General features: G+C 62.3%; 2 protein-coding genes and 1 long non-coding RNA gene across 8 annotated transcripts in view; 1 reads left to right on the top strand and 2 right to left on the bottom strand.

Moving 5' to 3' along the window:
• The window catches only part of LOC106732656 (ectonucleoside triphosphate diphosphohydrolase 2-like), a 48,427-nt gene extending 41,086 nt beyond the window's left edge, over positions 1–7,341 (top strand). For all 5 annotated transcript variants that reach the window (XM_075905983.1, XM_075905985.1, XM_075905980.1 and 2 more), the window contains 4 exons: positions 393–662; positions 1,841–1,960; positions 3,847–3,981; positions 6,262–7,341. In XM_075905983.1, coding sequence (XP_075762098.1) covers positions 393–662; positions 1,841–1,960; positions 3,847–3,981; positions 6,262–6,465 — 729 coding nt within the window. In that variant the 3' untranslated portion in view covers positions 6,466–7,341. The remainder of the gene's footprint in view (positions 1–392; positions 663–1,840; positions 1,961–3,846; positions 3,982–6,261) is intronic.
• A 1,033-nt stretch (positions 7,342–8,374) lies between these two features.
• TMEM141 (transmembrane protein 141) lies at positions 8,375–12,589 on the bottom strand. Of its 2 annotated transcripts, XM_075905986.1 has the most exons (5): positions 12,432–12,588; positions 11,292–11,358; positions 10,353–10,436; positions 9,363–9,470; positions 8,375–8,656 (listed from the first exon to the last, which is right to left on the bottom strand). In XM_075905986.1, the coding sequence occupies exons 1-5, from the start codon at positions 12,483–12,485 to the stop codon at positions 8,583–8,585; spliced, it is 387 nt and encodes a 128-aa protein (XP_075762101.1). In that variant the 5' UTR covers positions 12,486–12,588; the 3' UTR covers positions 8,375–8,582. The 2 variants fall into 2 exon arrangements, with proteins under 2 accessions (XP_075762101.1, XP_075762102.1); XM_075905987.1 differs by lacking the exon at positions 9,363–9,470 and having other exon boundaries at positions 12,432–12,589.
• A 2,342-nt stretch (positions 12,590–14,931) lies between these two features.
• Positions 14,932–19,756, bottom strand: LOC112544303 (uncharacterized). The gene is made up of 3 exons (XR_003087641.2): positions 18,997–19,756; positions 17,607–17,700; positions 14,932–16,921 (listed from the first exon to the last, which is right to left on the bottom strand). It is a non-coding gene; the product is annotated as an uncharacterized LOC112544303 (long non-coding RNA).
• Between the last annotated feature and the right edge of the window lie 1,588 nt (positions 19,757–21,344).

A 21,344-nucleotide genomic window follows, 5' to 3' on the forward strand; every position in this document is an offset into this window, starting at 1 on the left:
GATGCCTGGTCCCCGCTCCCCTCTCCCTTTGCTGCTGCCACAGGCTGTGCGAGTCAGGAGTTACTCCCCCTCCTGGGCTAAGCTGCCCCCTCCCTGCCCTGCGAGACAGTAGTGGGCACATGGGATGGGCCCTGTCTTCTCAAACCACCATCCCTACTGAAACCCATGAAGGGCGGACCCTGGTTTTACAGCTGGGGAAACTGAGGCACACAGCAGCAACATGCTTGGCTCACTGTGATACGCGGTGCGTAAACATGGGGCAGTGTTTCTGAATGCTAGTGCTTAGCTCCACCCGCTACACCACCCGCTACTGCCTGTCCCCAGACTGCCTCCTGGCTGTGGTAACTGCAGACCAAGGCAGGCTTATGTGGTGCCTTTTCCATGTCCAACAGGCTGACGGTTACAAAGACACGGTGACCAACCCCTGCTGGCCCACAGGCTACCAAAGGAGCTTGCAACTGCAAGAGGTCTACAACTCCCCCTGCACAGAAAAAGAGAAGCCAGAGAGCTACAATCCCCAGCGGACCATCAGCGTGGTGGGGTCCGGGGATGCGGGGCAGTGCCGCCCGCGCGTGGACAGTCTCTTCGACTTCTCTGGCTGCAGCTTCTCCAGCTGCTCCTTCGACGGGGTTTTCCAGCCCCACCTTTCGGGAAGCTTCATTGTAAGTGTCCCAAGTCTCCAGGTGCGGTGGGCAGCCGGCAGCCTCCCCCGTCTCCTGCAGGTGCCACCGGATTGGGCACCGGGCAGCCCAGAGGCCTGGAGCCCGTCTGCTACTGAATTCTGTGGGCGTGCTGTGCTTGTAAGAGGCACTTGGGGAAAGGCAATGCCCTGCGTTTAATGAAAATACAATGTGAAAAACAACACACCCCTCTGCGCACACGCGCGCGCACACACAGCCTCTCTGCTGTCCACACCCCCCCTCTCTTCTGACAATCCTGTGGCCAGACTCGAGTGCGCAGCTGGGCTCTGTGGATCCTGATGCGAGGCTCCGGGCAGCACTGAACCCAGAGTTCAACAGCAAAACCGCCCCGTTGGTTTACGTGTAAATTCCATTGGAGTCTGTGGGTTTCCAGCGTCCTGCTCCAGTCATTTGTCCTACACGGGTGGATCTCCAGGTTTCCCACTGTCCTGTGATGGCTGTTGTCAGGCTTCCCATCCTTGACTTGTTTGTGTCTCTCTTGGGGGGTTCTCGGCCGGTCCCCAACTTCGCCAGTTCTGCTCATTGAATTCTAGCATCGAGCACAATGGAGACTTCCTCCTTGTCTTCAGCGTTCTCACTTCTTCACCATCTGGGCATTTGTGGGGGCTTCCGCCCTGACCCTCGGCTGCGCACCGTCCGCCGCTCACAGCAAACCGCTGACAGAGAACTTCCCGGTCAGCAATTCTGCCGAGCGTGGCAGCCAGGGCTCCACTTTAGAAAGTTACTAAAGGACACAGCTCAGGTTGCAACGCAGCCCTTCATTTGGGACGCGAACAGGAAGCAAGACCTTAGAGCAAACATGGCCCGATGACGTCGGGCGGCCGGCAGGGTCCGCGAGGAGGCTACAGAACGTGCAGGCAAACCGTGCGCTAGGCCTGATTCCCATCCCTCTACTCCTATTCTTGTGCCAACACTGAAATGCTGCATTTTGGCCCCAGAGGCCCTTCTGGGCTGCAGCTGGGAATGAGGCTCTAAGGGGGAATGGGGCCCGGGGTAGTGCAGTGCAGTGGTTGGAGCAAAAGTGCCCCCCGGGGCCAGACGAATGCAACCGACCGCTGCGGCCACACTGGCTCGACGAGGCCTGCCTGGTCCCAGCTGGGCCTGAGGCCGTACTAGCGAGTGCTGCTTTCTCCCCGCAGGCCTTCTCTGCCTTCTTCTACACGGTGGATTTTCTGCAGACGGTGATGAAGAGAAGCGTGGCCACGCCAGCGGACCTGAGCGCTGCTGTCGACGCCGTGTGCAGTTCCCCCTGGGCCGAGGTGAGCGCCCCAGCCGATCTAGGCCCTAGAGATGTTAAATGTCGGTTAATTCCTATTGGCTACTCAACTATTCTATAGTCCCTGGGGGCAGGGCCGGCAGCCAGCGTGCTCCGGCCCTGCTCCTGAGGAGCCCTTGCCACTGTCATAGAGGCAGCAGCATGGGGGGCCAGGCAGGAACTGGCCCACGAGAGCAGCCAGTTTTCAAACCAGCTCCCCTCACGGGCTGCCTGTCGCCCTGCGCTGCTGCCTGATGCAGGAACTGACCCAGGCTGCCTGCATCAGAGGCAGCCCTGGCTCCTAATACACCTTCACTGCAGAGCTGCAGCAGGGGTAGGTCCTGGGCCCGGCACAAGCCGGGACTGAGCCACGCTATAGGCCAGCCTCCTAAAGCATCACTGGCAAGGGGGGATGCGCATAGTCTGTAGCATTGACCGATAAGCTTTTGCTAACTGGTTAATCGATCACATTGTTACATCCCTCCCAGGCGGCCTGCCTCAGTTTCCAGCTGTGAGCCTGCAGCCGATCCAGCGAGGGCTGTGGCTCCGGCTAGATCTCGCCAGCCCCACCCCCACGGCTCAGGCTGCCGGGGCTGGGCTGGGGTGTCTCCAGCCCCCGGGATTGCAATAGGGCTGCCAGTATTCTATGTAAAAAGTACGGGACAGGCCTTGGAGATCCTCAATCTAGGCATGGACCGAATCCCGTCCCCCTCCAGCCTGGATCCCAGCCCGATGCCCCGGCCTGTCTGCCAGCACCGGAGCTCAGTGAGCGGCTCCCACACAGGGCGGGCAGGCAGCCACAGTGCCCAGCAGCCTGGCTCCCCAGCGGCTGGCTCTGTCCCCTGGAAGTGGGGGTTCCCCTGAAGTGGCAGGTTAGGGAGCAGTGGCAGCCCCCCCTTTCTAGTCCCATGTGGCCCTGCCCCCCCCGCTCAGCCAACCCCCCCCCACGGCCCTGCCCCCTGCTCAGCCAACCCCTCCACTCCTCCCATCCCCACATGGCCCTGCCCCCCCCGCTCAGCCAACCCCCCCCACTCCTCCTATCCCCACATGGCCCTGCCCCCCCGCTCAACCAACCCCCCCCACTCCTCCCATCCCCACATGGCCCTGCCCCCCGCTCAGCCAACCCCCCCCACGGCCCTGCCCCCTGCTCAGCCAACCCCTCCACTCCTCCCATCCCCACATGGCCCTGCCCCCCCACTCAGCCAACCCCCCCCACTCCTCCCATCCCCACATGGCCCTGCCCCCTGCTCAGCCAACCCCCCCACTCCTCCCATCCCCACATGGCTATGCCCCCCTCGCTCAGCCAACCCCCCCCACTCCTCCCATCCACAAACGGCCCTGCCCCCCCCCGCTCAGCCAACCCCCCCCACTCCTCCCATCCTCACATGGCCCTGCCCCCCCGCTCAGCCAACCCCCCCCCACTCCTCCCATCCCCACATGGCCCTGCCCCTCCCGCTCAGCCAACCCCCCCCACTCCTCCCATCCCCACATGGCCCTGCCCCTCCCGCTCAGCCAACCCCCCCCACTCCTCCCATCCCCACATGGCCCTGCCCCCCTGCTCAGCCAACCTCCCCCACTCCTCCCATCCACACACGGCCCTGCCCCCCGCTCAGCCACTCCCACTGATCTGCAGGTTCCCAAATCCCTTGTGCCCGCCTCCATCTGTCCGTCCCCCCCCCCAGCCTTTCTGAGCCCTAGTCTGTGTGGACCTCCCCCCCTCCAGCCCGGAGCTGCTGCCCTACTCTGGGGCCACAGCAGCCTCTGGTGGGAGGAGCCTGTAACTGCAGCCTCCAGGCCCAGATCCCCCTCCCTGCGCAGGGTCGGTAACCAAATCTGCGGGGCAGTGCAGGGACTCATCCCTTTCCCGTCTGTCCCCTGCCTGGTGCGCAGCTGGAGCAGAAAGCCCCAAAGCTGAAGAAGTGGCTCCCAGATTACTGCACCGTCGCCAACTTCATTTACCTCCTGCTCACCAAGGGCTACCACTTCGACAAGGATTCGTTCCCCAACATCGCCTTCCAGAAAAAGGTGGGTCTTTGGCCCAGAGGGGCTGCCGGGAGCCAGGCTCTGTCGTGCCGCAGGTGACACGGGGATGGGTCTGGCCAGGGTCCCTGCAGGAAACGAGCTCCAGTAAAGGCCTTTTGCCGGGGCAGGGAGCGGGATGGCGGATGGGACGTTTGCTTTTGGGTGAGATGGGTCGTTAACGTCTGTGAGCCAGGGACCATGCCCGAGAGGAGAAACGGCCAATGGAAAACTTGGCTCAGCGCGCAGCAGCACTCAGAGGCTGACAGCACGTTGAGGACTGTTAGGAAAGGGATTGAAAATGTCAGGAAATTTCACGGTGCCACCCTCTAAACCCACGGCACACCCACACCTTGGGGATGGGCACAGCTCTGGTCCCTCCATCTCAAAACAGACAGGAATGGTGTGACGGCGCGTTGGGGGTTCCCCGTCTCCTGCACCCCGGAATGGCACAAACAGACTGCACCAGCCAGTGGAATTGAGGGTGGTTTATTGCTCCTCCAGCACAGCGCAGCACAGATGTAATCTGGTTACAGGAACTGGGCTAGGATGCCTCAGGCCCCCTTGAGATGGGGGAGACTGGGCCCCTAAACTCCAGCCCCTTCCCCTAGGCTCTCCTCCATGCTCTCCCGATAGGAACTCACTAACTCTCTCCAAGCCCTGCCCCCCAGCCAGGGCAGCATCCACCTTCCTTTGTTCCTCTCCATGGGGGGTGTCTGGCCACTGGTTCAACAAGTTTGGCATTACCTTTGCATAGTGAGGCTTTCCCTGCTGGGTCTTGCTCCAGACAGCAGGGGTCACCACAGCCCAGCAAGTACCCCAACTACGTCACAAATGGAAAAGGTTCAGGAAAGGGCAGCAAAGACATTCAAGGGTATGGAACAGCTTCCCTGAGAGGGAATGACAAGATGAGGGCTGGTCATTTCTGAAAGGCGATGACAAGGGGGTTGGGCTAGAAGTGTATAAAATCAGGGCTGGTGCCGAGAAGATGCCTCGAGAAGTGTTAGTTATCCCTTCCCACAATATAAAACCCAGGGGTCACTGGATGAAATTACCGGGCAAGAGAATTAACACAACCAAGAGAAAGGCCTTGATCACATAACACAGTTACCTGTGGAACTCACTGCCATAGGATTTTCTGATGGCTAAAAGTGCAACTGGGTTCCAAAAGGAGCTAGTTAAGTTTGTGGCGGGTAGGGCCACCCATGACTGTTAGCCAAGATGGTCAGAGATGCAGCCCCATGATCTGGGTGACACTAATCTCTGCTGGCCAGAAGTTGGGAGCCAGATGGCAGGAGGGGATCTCTCCAAAATTGCTCTGTTCTGCTCAGTCCTGAGCTCTGAGCCTGTGGGAGACAGTGTTGGGCAAGATGGAGCAAGGTCAGGAACACAAGCAGGGCAACCCGTGTGGCTGTGCTTGTGTTCAACACCCCTTAGCCCTTGGGAGGGAGGAACAGGCCACCTCGCACTGAACTGCTCAGGGTCTTTTCCAAGGGAGAAATACCTCCAGGCTACAGAGTGTGAACTGGAGCCAGATCCTGACCGGAGTTGCTCTGCTGTAATTCAGGAGGTCACTGCTGAGATCCGTGGAGTTACTCTGGATTGCCGCTGGTGTAAAAGAGACCAGGAGCTGGTCCCCTGAGCCTGGTTCCTCTGGAAACAGAGTGCAGGGATGAAGCAACCAGGCTGCCTCGCCAGGGAACCCGGGCACAAGGTGGTGCCCGTCCAGGAGCAGCACCGGTCCCGGGCACTGCCAGGAGACAAGCGCAGGGCCCTGCTTGTGCACTGGCCTCCTCTATGACTTAGTTCAGCTGCCTCAAGGCAGCGGGGTGCAGTGGATGGAGCAAGCAGGGGGGCACCTTGGTTCCCACTGGCTTGCTGAGAGTCAAGCGTTCTTTCTGCCTCCCGTGGTCCCAGGAGGACCACACGGCTGCTCTCAGATCTCCGGGTGAGTCAGGGCTAAGTACAGAGGATGCCACTGGCGAGAGAGGCCAGGAGTGGGTCACGCTGGCGAGGGGACAGGCAGGGTCATGGGCGGAAAGTCCCTTCACTGCACTGAGAACCCGCAGCCGGCCTGTGCCAGCCGAGCTGGGCTCACGGGCTCGGGCCAAGGAGCTATCTCGCTGCGGTGTAGAAGTTTGGACTCAGGCTGGAGCCTCGGCTCTAGGTCACTGCGAGGCGGGAGGGTCCCAGAGCTCAGGCTGTCAGCTGGCAGGGGCTCGGTGCAGGTAGATGCACTCATGGGGCATCGTTCTTACTGAGCTGCTCTGTCTTGCTGTTTCCCAGGCAGGGGACACGTCCATCGGCTGGGCCCTGGGCTACATGCTGAACCTCACCAACATGATCCCGGCAGACGAGGGGGGGTTCCGAAAGGGCACGAGCTACAGCTCCTGGGTGGTCCTCATCCTCCTCTTCGTGGCTGTGATCCTGACGGCCCTGGGGACGGCGTTCTGCCTGCTCCGGGCCAGCAAGGGGCCCCGCACCATGTAGGGTGGGAGCAGGAGAGGCCAAAAGATGTGGAGCTGATCCTGCCGGAGGCCCAGCATCCTACAAACTTTAGATGGAGGCATTTCCTGGAGGCCCGCTCCCTCCCCACTGCCGTTGCAGTGTGAGGGAACCCAGCCCCGTTGTCCTTCCCTCCCGCCTGGAAGCCGGAGCAGCAGACCCAAGAGGACTGACCCAGGGAGCTGCATGAGGAACAACTGTAAATGGAGGCCCCAGGCGGGTGGCGGCTGACCCGGACGCTGGGCCGATCAAACCCAGGTCAGTCGTTGAACATGTTACTACAGTTAAGAGAATTAGACAGTTTTGAAGTTTACGCGCTGGAAGGATCAGCTGGTGCAGGGTCAGAGTCTGCACTAACCCCCCTCCCACCGGGGATCTGTCCCACGCTGGAGCCCCGCTGACGGGCGACCAGCCCCACCCGGCCCCGGAGCAGGTGAGTTCAGCACCAAGAGGGGTGGATGCTGCACTTTGCCCGTCCAGGTCTGTGCCGGCCAGATGCATCCCTCAGGCTGGACGGCCCGGGGCAGGGACCTGCCCGCCCAGCACTAACTCTGCCGTCACCGCGGGGGCTCACTTAGCTACTTACAGAACAACCCGTTTCAATCCAATGGGCCTTCCCCTCCACTCCCAGCCCAGAGCCAGCCACCTCCCTCCGGCCACGCCCGTGGGACTCTCCTGCCACAGCTGAACCTCCCTGGATGGAACTGCCTGGCAGAGTTCAGGGGTGTTCTGAGGTTCTCCCAACAGTCCCCGTTGTTATAAATATCTCTATAGAAACCGCAGCTCCGGGCCAGGCGTCCTGCCAGTTCTGCTGCTGCTTTCGTTTAGCTCCAGATTAAAACGACTGTTGCTTTTACAAACTTCACTGTCAGCGTCTGTGTCTGTGGCCTGAGGAGTCAGCGCTTTGCTATCGCCAGGCCCAGGCCGCAGCGAGGCTGAACGGCTCCAAGCCTGGCTGGGAACAGGTGTGACGATGGCTGCAGGGAGAGGTGGGGCCTGCAGCACCCCTTGTAGACAGGGTGCGCAGTTTGGATCGGGGCTCTCAGCACCCCACCTGCTGGCTCTCAAATACAGGTTCAGTCTGTAAGATGTGGGAGGCTCTGGCCCGGCAGCATCCCTGCCAGCCCTCGCCAGCTGTGAGCGTCACTTGGCAGCCTGTCTTCTTCCCGCACGGTTCATGATGCCCCGTTCAGGGCAGCCTGCAGCCTCCTCCCACGGAGACAGACGCCTGCCAGGAGCAGGAGCCCCTCTCGGCCCACCTGGAAGTAACTAGCCGCTTAGGGCCCTGGGCTAGCAGGAGCGGCCTCCTTCCTCTCAGTGGCCACGAGCAAGAGGGTCTCCCCGGCTAGAGCAGTGTTGCCAACTGCGCTCGGGTACCTGGAAGTGGCGGGGCGAGCTGACTGACCCCGGCAGAGGGGCAGAGGGAGCGCACGGCTCTCACGATCATTGTGAGCCATCAGCCCCCCCTTCTCGTGCCCGGCCTGGCGGGGGTGTCGCTGCAGTGACGGGGGTAGGAAAAAACCTTCCTGGACAGAGCGCAGGAGACTCTGGCAGCCCAACAAACAAACGCCCCAGGGGCCCACGTGGATCTCCGACGGGCTCAGGACGGGGTCAGGTGGCTCCCGCTACGGACCCAACTCCCCTAGTGCAGCAGGCGAGATGGGGGCGTCCTCGCCCGGGGAGCGAGCACAGGGGCTGTAATGCGGCCGGACGTGCCCTGTGAGCAGTGAGGGCAGAGCAAAGTGCCAGGGCAGGGCAGGCCCAGCAGTGTGACTGGGGTCCCACAGCCTGCTCTGGGGGGCACCCCGCTCCCTGGGCAACTACACCCCCTTCCCCTCAACAGCCCCCCAAGGATTTCCCATCCCCCCCAAACTGCACTTTATGCACAAGTCCGTCGGGGGCTCGATGTTTTTATTCCTTTGCCAGGGTTTGCTCCTCACACAATGTCCGTCTGGGGCTTTGCAAACCCCCCACCCCCAGGCCTTCAGTGCATGGCCCCCAGCCTCCCAGCCAGGCAGGAGAGGGGCCGTTCCTCCCTCCGCAGGCCTTGCACTGCCGCTCTGGCCCCGGTCACACAGGACGAGCGGTGAGACGGAGCCCAGCTATCCCACCACGTCGCCGTATTTGTTTCTCCTCGTGTCCGTGCGCTCAGGGGCGGGGAGGCTGGGGAGATTTTCTGCAAGAGATGAGAGAAGAATCAGACGGGCCTGGGACACCCCCCGGCCTGCAAGGGGCTCAGCGGGGTGACCCTGCAAGACAGCAACCAAAGACCCGGGCTCCCGAGCAGGCAGAGCCCCGCAGGCTGGGGGCAGACGGACGGGACCGGTGTGGGGGGGGGATCGCCTCTTGTGAGGTGATCCAAGACCAGCATGAGCTGAGCACACAGCTGGGGGAGGGGTTCCGCCTGATCCACCCGATCTCCCATCCGTCCCTGGGGACTAAGAGCCCTTTGCACAGCCCCCGTGGGATTCAGGAGCAGCACTGGGAATTCACTTGAAAGCAGAACCCACCACCTCTCCCTCCTCAAGGAGACAGACCCCCACGGACGCATCGGAAGCAGGGCATGTTCAGGGAGCCACTGCCCTAGCGGCGTGCGCCTCTAGCCACTGATCCCCAGAAAGGATAAAAGCCCTAACACTGCTGTCGGCGAGGGGGATTCTCCTTGAGCACCAGAGGCCTGGGGATTTCAGCGGCAGGGCTGGGGTTCCAGCTGGGCACGGGCGTGTGGGATTTATATAGTGAGCCCCCCCCCCCCCCCCCAGCTGGCTAAATGACAAAGCACAGGGTGCTGGCGGAGCCAATGGAGGCGCAGCCCAAGCGAAACCAGCCACAAGGAGCAAGCGCAGCGGATGCCTGCGGGCCGGGCTGCGAACGGCGCTCACCTGCGGCTGCTCCGAGCGGGGGCGGCCCTCTCTCCAGGAAGAGCCAGAGATTGGAACACTTCTGGGTCTCCCACCGGGTCACCGCGTAGCTGGCGACTGAGCCTGCAACTAGAAGCCCCGAGAGGCCGGGTGTTTCCAAGCCCCGCCGGCAGCAGAGCCAGGGCCGGATTAAGGCATGGGCTAGCCGGGCAGCTGCCCAGGGTGCCAACCCATGGGGGGCGCCTGATGACAGCTGTAAGGGGCACGCAGCGCCCCTTATAGCTGCCATCGGGCACCGCGCGCCTGGCTCCCGGGGCAGGGGCCACGTTAACCCCCGCAGCGCCAGCCAGCAGTGCCCTTCCCCCCATGGCCACGGGGCCCTGCACGGCCAGGCTTGGCCCACCCCGGATGGCCCTGGGCTGTGCGCCAGCGGCAGTAGCCGGGCTGGGCCAGACACGTGTGTCCTGCCACCACCAGCTCCACGCGCCCTCCCCCACGCACCGGGCAGTGGTGAGGCCACGCATGCACCCTCCCCCAACCCGGGGCGCAATTAAACTGTCTGCCTAGGGTGCCAGAATGGCTCGGTCCGGCCCTGAACAGAGGCGTCCCAGCAGGTGGGCGGCTCCTGCTCTCGGCACAGCCGGGCTGCATAAAAAGGCCTGTCTGGTTTCTGAGCCGCCTTTGGCTCAGCGCCCAGACTCTGATCTCGCTTCCCCCGCGTGACTCAGGAGCGGGTCCCCGGAAGGCCACAGGTGCCAGGCCAAGACGCTGACCGGCGGACGGCTGCAGTCAGCCTGAGCGCTTTGCAGGGAACAGATGACAGAGCAACGGCCAGAGGGGACGTCCTCCTTCCCTGCTGAGCCCTGGTCCCCGCTCTTGTGAACTCCAGGCAACCCCAGGCAAGCTCAGCCCTGCGTGGACTCCCTAGCATGGCTACTCGGGGCTGAGCTGCGAGCTCGCCCTGCCCCGGGCCGTCTGCTGGCGGGGAGGCCCAACGCTCCGGGTACTGACCTACAGACGCCAGCATGTTCCACTGCAGGGGGTAGGGCAGCTTCTTGTTGAGCAGCTTCTGCAGCATGAAAGCTGCTCCGGTGCCTGTGAACAGGAGACCTGCCTGAGGGCGGGAGCAGCTGGCCTGCCTGGTGCCCTCCCGGGCAGGGCGAGGAGATGCCCAGGACACAGCAGGGCCCCCGCAATGGAGCTCACAGAGGGCACTGATGGTGCCTTCCCTCCAGAGACGGGACCCGCCTCACGGACGGTACAAGCCGGGGGCCTGGGCCGCCAGCGGGGCCGCTCTCGGGCTGCAGTTTAGGATGGGAAGTGAAGAACCATGGGACTGCAAAGGGCCTCGAGAGGCCGTCGCGCCCTGTCCCCTGCGCTCATGGCAGGACTAAGAACTGTCTGGACCAGGGATGGGGGCTCTGCGCCCGCATCCAGCTGGGGCTGATCTTCAACCAGCCGGGGCTTCCCCCTCCCACAGCAAGGGGGAGCCCCAAGGGTGACAGGCCAGATCAAGGGAAGCTGCAGGCTCTGGCATTGACTGCCCTGCTTCCCCTCCCCCCAGGGCAGCACAGGGAAGCCCCACCCCCCTTGCTCACCTGCAAGCCCCACCCCCCTTGCTCTCCCTGGCGGGAATTGTGGCCCATGGGGGGGGGCACTGGCTGAAATCCCAGGGGGTTGCAGAGGCCCCTGTGCCCCCCGGGGAGCTGCCCGTCTCCTGCCCCCTCCCGCCCAGGGCCTACACCACAGGTCGGCTTGTGCCCCACTGGCCTGGCCCCGGGGATAAGCCCCGAGTCTTTGGGGCTGGAGGGGGTGAGGAGCCAACAGCCCAGCGGGGTCAGCGCCGCACGGGCACAAGGGGGGGGGGGGGTCCTGCCACACGGAGCAGCCGGGCTTTGAACTGACGCTCTGGGGGGGGGGGTCGATGCCCCGCGCCCGCCCCCCCCCTACCTGTGACAAAGGCCCCGATGCCCTGGACGAAGGCGCGGGACTGGCAGGCCGCGTACTCCGGCAGCGCCTGCTCCGCGGGGAGGGAGGGACGAGAGGTGAGAAAACCACCGACCCCCCCCCCCAGCCCCGGGCTGGAGGCGCCGCGCGGGTCTGGGCCCCGATCCCGGGCGGCTCTGCCCGGACCGACAGCGCCCGCTCGCCCCCCCTCCACTACCACCGATCCGCCCCCTCGATCCGAGCCCCCCCGCACCGATCCGCCCCCTCGATCCGAGCCCCCCCCGCACCGATCCGCCCCCCTCGATCCGCCCCCCCCCGCACCGATCCGCCCCCTCGATCCGAGCCCCCCCCGCATCGATCCGCCCCCCTCGATCCGCCCCCCCCCCGCACCGATCCGCCCCCTCGATCCGAGCCCCCCCGCACCGATCCGCCCCCCTCGATCCGAGCCCCCCCACACCGATCCGCCCCCCTCGATCCGAGCCCCCCCCGCATCGATCCGCCCCCTCGATCCGAGCCCCCCCGCACCGATCCGCCCCCTCGATCCGAGCCCCCCCCGCATCGATCCGCCCCCTCGATCCGAGCCCCCCCGCACCGATCCGCCCCCCTCGATCCGAGCCCCCCCCGCATCGATCCGCCCCCCCGATCCGAGCCCCCCCGCACCGATCCGCCCCCCTCGATCCGCCCCCCCCCCGCACCGATCCGCCCCCTCGATCCGAGCCCCCCGCACCGATCCGCCCCCTCGATCCGCCCCCCCCCCGCACCGATCCGCCCCCTCGATCCGAGCCCCCCGCACCGATCCGCCCCCTCGATCCGCCCCCCCCCCGCACCGATCCGCCCCCTCGATCCGAGCCCCCCCGCACCGATCCGCCCCCTCGATCCGCCCCCCCCCGCACCGATCCGCCCCCCCCGCACCGATCCGCCCCCCTCGATCCGAGCCCCCCCCGCACCGATCCGCCCCCCTCGATCCGAGCCCCCCCCGCACCGATCCGCCCCCCTCGATCCGAGCCCCTCCCGCACCGATCCGCCCCCTCGATCCGAGCCCCCCCGCACCGATCCGCCCCCTCGATCCGAGCCCCCCCGCACCGATCCGCCCCCTCGATCCGAGCCCCCCCCGCACCGATCCGCCCTCCTCGATCCGCCCACCGGGTGCTTGGCGGCCACGGCGTCGTCCACCCGGGACAGCCCCAGGTTCACCATGGCCGCGAGCCCAGCGCCCCGGAGCCGCCGAGCCCGGCTCCTCCTGCTTCCGCCGCGAGCCGGCCCGCGAGCAGCTCCATCTACAGGCCGGCTGTCCCGGCTCGGCTCGGCTCGCCCCGCGCCCCTCGCTGAGCTCGAACCTGGCGGAGCCGGCCTGTGTGTGGCAGGGGGCTCTGTGTGCACGAGTGTCTGGTGTGCGCGAGGCCGAGTGTGCAGGTTGTGTGCACGCGGTGTGCGTGAGTGTGCCCGTGGGCAGAGGGCCGGGTGCGCAGGTTGTGTGCACGCGGTGTGCGTGAGTGTGCCCGTGGGCAGGGGGCCGGGTGTGCAGGTTGTGTGCACGCGGTGTGCGTGAGTGTGCCCGTGGGCAGGGGGCCGGGTGTGCAGGTTGTGTACACGCGGTGTGCGTGAGTGTGCCCGTGGGCAGGGGGCCGGGTGTGCAGGTTGTGTACACGCGGTGTGCGTGAGTGTGCCCGTGGGCAGGGGGCCGGGTGGGCAGGTTGTTTGCACGCGGTGTGCGTGAGTGTGCCTGCCACCGAGGGGCAGCGCTCGCCCTGGGGACCCGCTGCAGGGGGGCCCGGAGCTCTGCCTGCCACCGAGGGGCAGCGCTCGCCCTGGGGACCCGCTGCAGGGGGGCCCGGAGCTCTGCCTGCCACCCAGGGGCAGCGCTCGCCCTGGGGACCCGCTGCAGCCTGCAGAGCACAAACCTGCCCTGGGGAAGGGGAACCCAAGCGGAGGTTCAGGAGCCCCAGGGCTGCTCTGCCCCTGCTGGTTCTTGCTGCAGCCCCAGGTGGCAGCCTCCCCTCAATAGACCCGTCTCCTGGCAGCTCCCGCTCTCTGGGCCCGGCACTGGGGAGGGTCTGGGTCTGGGTCTGGGTCTCCAGGCTTCCTGCAGGGCTGTGGCTGGATTTACTTGCAGCCGGGCCGCTGAAACGGCCAAGGAGCTCTGCAGCGATGGCTGCGTGCTGCGGCGTTCTCTCCTGCAGGGGACGGGCAGCCCCCCCGCACCCCGCCCGCAGCGTTCCCGGGGCTCCGCCCCCACCCCCACGGCATAGGAGCAGGGGGAGTGAAGCTGCGGCCTGTGGGGTATCAGGTTTGGCAAGCCCTTGGCTGCTGCCCGGCCGAGGACAAAGGACCCCCTGAGGGAAACCAAAGCCCTGGGCTGTGTCTACACTGGCACCCCTTTCTGGAAAAGGGATGCTAATGAGACACTTCGGAATTGCAAATCCGCGGGGAATTTGCATTTCCAAGGCTGCCGCTTTTTTCCGGCTCGGGGTTATGCCGGAGAAAAGCGCCAGTCTAGACGCGATTTTCCGGAAAATAAACCCTTTTCCGGAATGGGGTGCCAATGTAGACACAGCCCTAGCGAGGGCCCCTCTGCAGCGCGCTGGGCAGAGTCCCCTGGGAGCTGGGCCAAAGGGGGGGGGCGGCTTCCTTGGGCTGTGTCCGATCACAGCGGGTCCAGGACGCCCAGCCTTGGCTCAGGGGGCCGACCAGACCCCTGCCAGGGCTAGGCCAGCGAAGTCTGAGCGCAGCCAGAGATGCTGCTGCCTTGTGCCCGGAGCACTCCCAGGTTGGCTCATTCAGAGGTGCCGCGAGGGCTGCGTCTGGCCCGACCCCCCAGCACCATTCGCTGTCGGCCGCAGGGCAGTGGGCCCAGCACACACGGTGCCACCCGCAGCTTCCTCCAGCCCGGGGCAGGCGCTCCAGAGCAGGGCTGGCGACTCGGGGGGGCTGCCCCAATACCCTGTTCCCCAGCGCCCCATGCAGGGCACCCCACGGCCCCCCCTTCCCTGACGCCTGGCTTCCGGGGGCGCCTACCCCATACTCTTCACTCCTCCTGGGCGGGGCAGACAGGACACCGGGCTCTATGGACCTCTGGTCTGACCCAGCCTGGCTGTTCGTGTGCCCCGTGCCGCACACCCCGGGGCTGCACACCCTGCCTCTGAGGCCCACCCCTGTCTCTCGTGGATGCTTCACTCTTCAGGCATTTACCCTCCCCCACTTCCCCACGGTCCAGCAGTGCCACTAGCCCATTGCACAGACGGGAAACTGAGGCCCAGAGCGGCTCAGGGACAGGCCCAGCGGCACAGAGGAGGTTCCATAGAAAGTCGGGCTGCAAGAGACCTTGAGAGGCTGGATCCAGCCCCCTGCGCTGAGCCGGGACCAAGTAACCCTGGAGCATCCCTGCCAGTGTCTGTCCATCTGTTCTGAACCCCCCCCCCGCCGGTCGGCAGCCCCCCTCGGGAGCCGTTTCCAGAGCTTCGCTGCCCTTCCTGTCTCTGCTGCGCTCCAGCTACATCGCCCCGGCTGCCCATCCAGCCCCTCCTTGTTGGCGGCAGGACGCTGACGTGAACGCTGGACTCCCAGCGCTGTGCCTAGGGCCCTGCCCACTGGACGAGCCTCTTCCCCCCCCCCCCCGCCTCGGCGCGTGTCTGAGATTGGGGGGGGGGGGTGGAGCAGCGGCCAGGGCCGGGCGGGTTTGACTTGCTTTGTGCAGCTGCTGAGTCCTGGGGCACGAGGGTACGTGTGAGAGCCTGCAGGGCCAGGGGACTCTGCCCCCCAGCCCCCTGCTGGCCCCCTGCCCCATGGCGGTCCTGTGGCACATGCTGTAAAGGGGCCGCGTTCTCCAGCTCCCTTTCCCTCCAGCCACACAACCCCCCCCCCCCCCGCAAGGGGCAGATAAGGTCAGAGACCTGCAGAGGTTCTTGTGTAATCACCCGGTGCAGAGTGTGGGAACCAGCTGACTCAGAAACCCACAGGCTTAGGAGTGCAATAGCCGTGACTCCGCATCAAGCAGGCCTGGGCCCCTGCTGTCCAATGGGGTGTCATTTTCACTCGGGAGCGAGCAGCCCTGGGGTCAAGTCTCAGCCCTTCGTTGCCAGGCTCAGCTTCGGTGCCGGGGACAGCAAGGGCCCCATGCAGTGTCGGGGTCGGTCGCTGCAGGGCCACGGAGGTCCCTGGGCGCAGCACCGGGTCTGACATTCACCCCGGCCGTGCGGGGGGCCGGGACGGGGCACAGCTGGGAGCGAGATGAATGTCCCTCTGTTACTGGCATCCACACCCCAGGGCTCCCCGGACAGCCACACTCAGTCTCCACGTGGCCGGCTGCCATCTGGCCAGAGGCCCAGCAGTGCGAGACAGCCACCGGATCAACCCCCCCGCAGGCCAGCGCTAGGGTCTGAGTGTGGCCGGGGGGCCGGGCCTTACACGTCCTCCCAGCAATTCCTTCCCTCTGCAGGGCAGCAGCACACGGCTCCCTCTGGCCCCTGGAGCAATGGGAGCTGTGGACAGGTTTCTGGCCACCGTGACTGTGGTGCCTGGGGCCCTGGGCCCTTTAAATCGCCACGGGAGTGGCACGCTCCAGGCAGTGCTGAGGGCTGCGGGGGAGGGGCTGGTGTCCCTGCCCCAACCCTTCCACCTGAGGCTATGCCCCATCTGGGAGCACGCAGCCGGCCCCCGGGGCTGGAGCCCACCTGGAATGCTCTCCTTTTCCACGGGGGGTAGGGAATGAAGCCGACTGCCCGCCCTGGGAAATGCGATGTAAGGACCGGCAAGCAAACAATGACGGTCCTCAGCTGGCGTCACAGACTGCTCCACCCCTCTGCGGCTTAATTTTCTAGGAGCTCAGAAAATCCTGTTTCCTCGCGCCTGTCTGTCTTGGGACACTGAGCTGCAGGGTGAGAACTGGCATGCTAGCGGGGGTCTGTCTGAGCCCCCAGCTCCAGGAATCACGTGCAGAGCTTGAAGGAGAAGCAGCTGCTGGACTGGAGATTGCAAAGGGAGCCCTGTGGGGACACAGCCTGGAGCTGTTCCGTATTTGGGGGGAGAGAGGGCTGATGGTGACGGCACTGTGACGGACCGGGCTGGGGCTGGGCACAGCTGAGGGCGCCCGCTCAGGATGAATTGCTGAAATTCGGGCCTCCTTACAGCCCCCAGACTGGAGACCTTCCCAAACAGGCCACAAACCAGTCCCACAGAGCACTTCAGCTGCCTGCCTGAAGCCTCACGAGCAAAACCCCTCCGACACCCCAGCAATATCCGTGCCCCAGATGGCTCCGGGCCTCATACACAGGTGAGAGGTCTTAGAATCCAATCTCCCCTACCCAGAACAAGTTCTGTCCAGTCCCAAGAAACCAGCCACAGATCCCTGGTCAATTTACTCTCTGGATCTTACCCGCAAACCACGCTGAGCCAATCCTTTAGAATCTACAATCTAAAGGTTTATTACTACAAGAAAGAAAAGCAGGAGAGTAAGGTTGTTAAAGGAATAGTACGTTACATGCACCAAATCTCCCAGTTCTCGATTCAGGCTTGCAGCAGAGATGTTACAGCTGCTGGCTTAAAAGTCCTTGTTGCACATCCTGTGCCAGGATGGGTCCACAGTTCTTCCTGGCTCCTGATTCCCAGCGAGGCCGCATCTGGGGTCAGGAGCAGATCTGGAGACCGAGATGGAGTTGACCACATGGCCTATTTATCCCTCCTTCCTGGTCTCTCTTCCAAGCTGGCTAGAGTCACATGGTCTCTGACCAGGCACCTAGATTCCTTCCCAGGTGGATCTTGGGTATTTAAAGGACCTATTGTCCCTGGAACATTGCTAATTAGCATGTCCATAGGGGGAGCCCATCGCTCAACCATTTCCAGAGAAAGATTTTGTATCCACACAAAGTACATGCTTATAAATTCACACACAGACATTATATAATGACATGAACAGCATATATGGAATCAGAAGAAAGTAAGCTTCTATTTGACCCCTCACATGGCTCCCTTTGTGCCACTTTTGGGGCCAACACCCCCCCCCCCATGGGTATAGCAGTGACCTGGCTGCTTCCCTAAAATTCAGTAACGTGACAGGCACTCCTCCTATTCCAGCACTGTCTCTGGGGAGGTTACAGCAGCTACTAAAGTCAGAAACTTTTGCAATAGCCGGTCTGGATATTTTGCATCCAAGAGTTTCAGAAGAGCTGCCTCTGGTGGGGGCACTGACTCTGAAAAGGCTTTGGAGGGCTTGGTGACTAGACAGCTGCACATGATCTCCCAATGCAGAGCTGTGGCTAATGGGAACATGGGCTGCAAAACCAGGGGAGTCTCAAGTCGGAGTAGAAAGAGAGGTAATTTTACCTCTGTGTTTGATGCTGCTAGATCCCGGGTCCAGTTCTGAGGTCCACTACTCAAGACGGGTGTAGATACCCTTGGAGACAATCCAGATGAGAGCCTTGAAAATGAGTAAAGGATTAAAACCTGCCTCGTAGTGATACACACAAAGAGCTCCCTCTGCTTCGTGTAACAAAGAGAAGGTGAGAAGGAGACTTGACCCGTCTCTAAGTACCACGTGGGTAATCAGTGTTGGATAATGGGTTCTCCAGCCTCGCAGAAAAGAGCTTAACACCATCCAGCTGAACTGAAGCTGGAGAAATTCACTCCCGAAATAAGGCACGGGCTTTAACGGTGAGAGTAACGAACCCTCGGACAATTTCCCCGAGTGGATTCCCATCGCTGACAATGGAAAAGTCGAGGCTGGATGCTCTTATAAACTGATCTGCTCTAGGAATTATTTTGGGGATGTTCCTGCTCAGAGGTGAGGCTGGATGACCACAGTGGTGCCGTCTGGCCTGGAAATCTACGAATCAGGCATTTGCCCAGTGTCCGGCTTTCAGCTACTGGCAAGGCTACTCCCGGCCGGTTTCCAAACTGGGTGCAGAATTCACCATTTCAGCAACTTCTGTCTCTCCGCAATCCCCTTTGGCTCTAAGGAGGAATTAAAGGGCACTGTCCAGCAGGCAGTGTTTTCGAGCAGGGTTTCAGCCCCTCCAGGAATACCAAGACGAAACTTTCTAAACCGTTAATCTGCATTTCCATGTGGGGATGGTTCATTGGGCTTTGTGTGTTGCTCATGACATGCCTGTTCTATGGCCCCCAAACCCACCTCTCTAGAGTAGAGGAATGGGGCCCCCAGCCAGCCAAAGGGCCCCCTCTGGCAAAAGTGCTCACGGCACTGACCGTTTTCGGCCATTTTTACCCGGAAGTGCTAGGGTTCCAAAGCCAGAAGGGACCACTGTGATCATCCCCCTGATGCTCACAGGCCAGAGACCCTCCTGCAAGAGTTTCCAAAGCAGATCTGTTAGAAAAACTTCTTCCGGTCTTGATTTTAAAGTTGACAGTGTCGGAGAATCAACCCCAACCAGAGCTGCCGCGTCCATGCGGGGTGGGGGAGGTTGTCCTGGGCCCCATGCTTTGGTGGGTCCTGTGCTTCAGGGGGATGTGGGGCTGGGCATCATGGGGGCTGGCAGCAGAGTGACTGGTGCCACTTGGGACAGACGGGGGCTTGGGCTTGAGGGCAGAAGCAGAAGCAACAGCATGGGCTCCTCAATGCTGTGGGAAAGTCCTGAGCTTCAGGGGCCGGATTAGGGCAAGCTGGGGTCCACATCCCACCCCCGGACCAGAGGTACCTGGCCCCGTTCTAGAGCCTGCCCAGGATCCTGAGACTCACTGACGCAAAACGTGGATGTACCAGAGATGTCCTGAGCCAGCTGGTTCCAAACTCTCTGAGGCCTGCGGACTGAAAAACGCGGCTGCTATTTAACATCTTCCTAAGCTGCTACCGGAGTGGGAGGAGTGTCGTTACCGTCACCTGCGAGGAGCTCCTCACCTCTCCTTTCCCACGCCTCAGCTGTGCGACTGTCGCTAGCAACTTCTCCTTTCTTCATGTGCGGTCCCATTTTAACGTTTGTTTTTTCTATCGCTGACTTTCACTTCCCCACCGGAGTGGGCGGGTTTTCAGAGGCCCGGCCTTTGTCCTTGTGGCTTGTATCTCGTTTCCTCCTTCCTTGTAGCAGACTCCAGCATTCCTTGACACAGGCCCCTTTGCTCGTGTTACCTGCACGCTCCATGGCACCTCCCTGGATCCCTTCTGTGGGCTCAAGGCGTAATCTGGTGGCATCCCCAACCCGTTCCCAGTCCCTAAGGCTCAGGGCCACCCACACCCAATTCCTAGGGCTTAGGGCATAATCTTCTGCGGTTTGGTGGGGCCTTTTACTCACGACAGAGCCTTGCACAGTAATATCCTTAGCCCCTATGTATGAACAGTCACCAAACCGGAGCGCACACAGTGCTCACCACTGAATGAGGTTAGGAACTTTCCTTGGTGGCAGGTTGGGATCAAGTCATCTGGGACTTGGAGCTTTGGTACAAATCATATTCATTGAAACCTGGGGCCTGCTCAGCTGGACCTGAACCCACCGTTAAAAACTAACGTGCAATAAAATAATTTTCTGACCTACCCAGCACATTGCGAACCAATCGATTACCCGACCTCCTCGGCTGATTTAAATCTTGCCAAATTAGTTATGCAACAGCCAGAAACAATCAAAAAGCCAGACAGGTCCCGTCCAGATACACAGCAGAGAACTGTGGCCCACAAAGGCAGAGCAAGAGAGAAGTGCCGAGTTCACAGCCCCGCGCGCTGGGAAGTGGTTTCTTGCTGATCAGAGGCAACCAAGCAAAATTTCCTTTAAACTTCATAAGATCGTCTCTGGTTTCTTTGTGTGGCGGGGGATGGGACTCTTAAGCCAGGAGCAGCTTTTAAACAGCTCAGTATTTCCTTGGTTTGATGTGACTGAGCTCGCATGTGACTTTCTGCTCCTTGGCTCGTGCCTGCTGCTGTCCAATTGTGGCTCGAGAAAAGAGCCTCCGACCTTACACATAGAACACTAGAACTGGAAGGGATCTTGAGAGGTCATCGAGTCCAGCCCCCCGCCCTCACGGCAGGACCCAGAACTGTCTAGACCATCCCTGATAGACATTTATCTAACCTGCTCTTCAATATCTCCAGAGATGGGGATTCCACAACCTCCCTGGGCAATTTATTCCAGTGTTTAACCACCCTGACAGTTAGGAACTTTTTCCTAATGTCCAACCTGAACCTCCCTTGCTGCAGTTTAAGCCCATTGCTTCTTGTCCTGTCATCAGAGGCCAAGGAGAACAATTTTTCTCCCTCCTCCTTATGACACCCTTTTAGGGTATGTCTACACTACAAAGTTAATTCGAACTAACGGATGTTAGTTCGAATTAACTTTGATAGGCGCTACACTAGCGCTCCGCTAGTTCGAACTTAATTCGAACTAGCGGAGCGCTTAATTTGAACTAGGAAAACCTCATTGTACGAGGACTAAGCCTAGTTCGAACTAGCTAGTTCGAATTAAGGGCTGTGTAGCCCCTTAATTCGAACTAGTGGGAGGCTGGCCCTCCCCAGCTTTCCCTGGTGGCCACTCTGGCCAACACCAGGGAAACTCTATTGCCCCCCTCCCAGCCCCGGACCCCTTAAAGGGGCACGGGCTGGCTACGGTGCCCGTGCCAGATGCAAGCCTGCCAGCACCCAGCCAGCAGACCCTGCACCTGGCACGGCTTGAGCCACCCACCTGATGCCCCCCAGCCCTCCCCCTCTTCCCGGGACCAGGCTGGCGGCTCCCGGGAGCTTGCCCGGGACCGCAAGAGGTGGGCACCCGCCTCGTCTAGTGCAGACATCGTGGACCTCGTCCACGACCTCCACACTAGGCACAGGAAAGTGGCCGTCTAGGGCAGGAGAGCTGCCAGCCTGGCCACCCAGGAACAGGTTTGCATGAAAATCAAGGTGATCCACTGAGACCCCCGACCCTGAGCCCTGAGCTTACAATGGCCGTCCTGGGTCAGACCAAAGGTCCATCTAGCCCAGTAGCCTGTCTGCCGACAGCGGCCAACCCTAGGGACCCTGGAGGGGATGGACTGAAGACAGTGACCAAGCCATTTGTCTCGTGCCATCCCTCTCCAGCCTTCCACAAACTTTGGGCAGGGACACCACTTCTACCCCCTGGCTAATACCAC

This window comes from Pelodiscus sinensis, chromosome 22 (genome assembly GCF_049634645.1).
Source record: "Pelodiscus sinensis isolate JC-2024 chromosome 22, ASM4963464v1, whole genome shotgun sequence".
Classification (NCBI taxonomy): Eukaryota; Metazoa; Chordata; order Testudines; family Trionychidae; genus Pelodiscus; species Pelodiscus sinensis.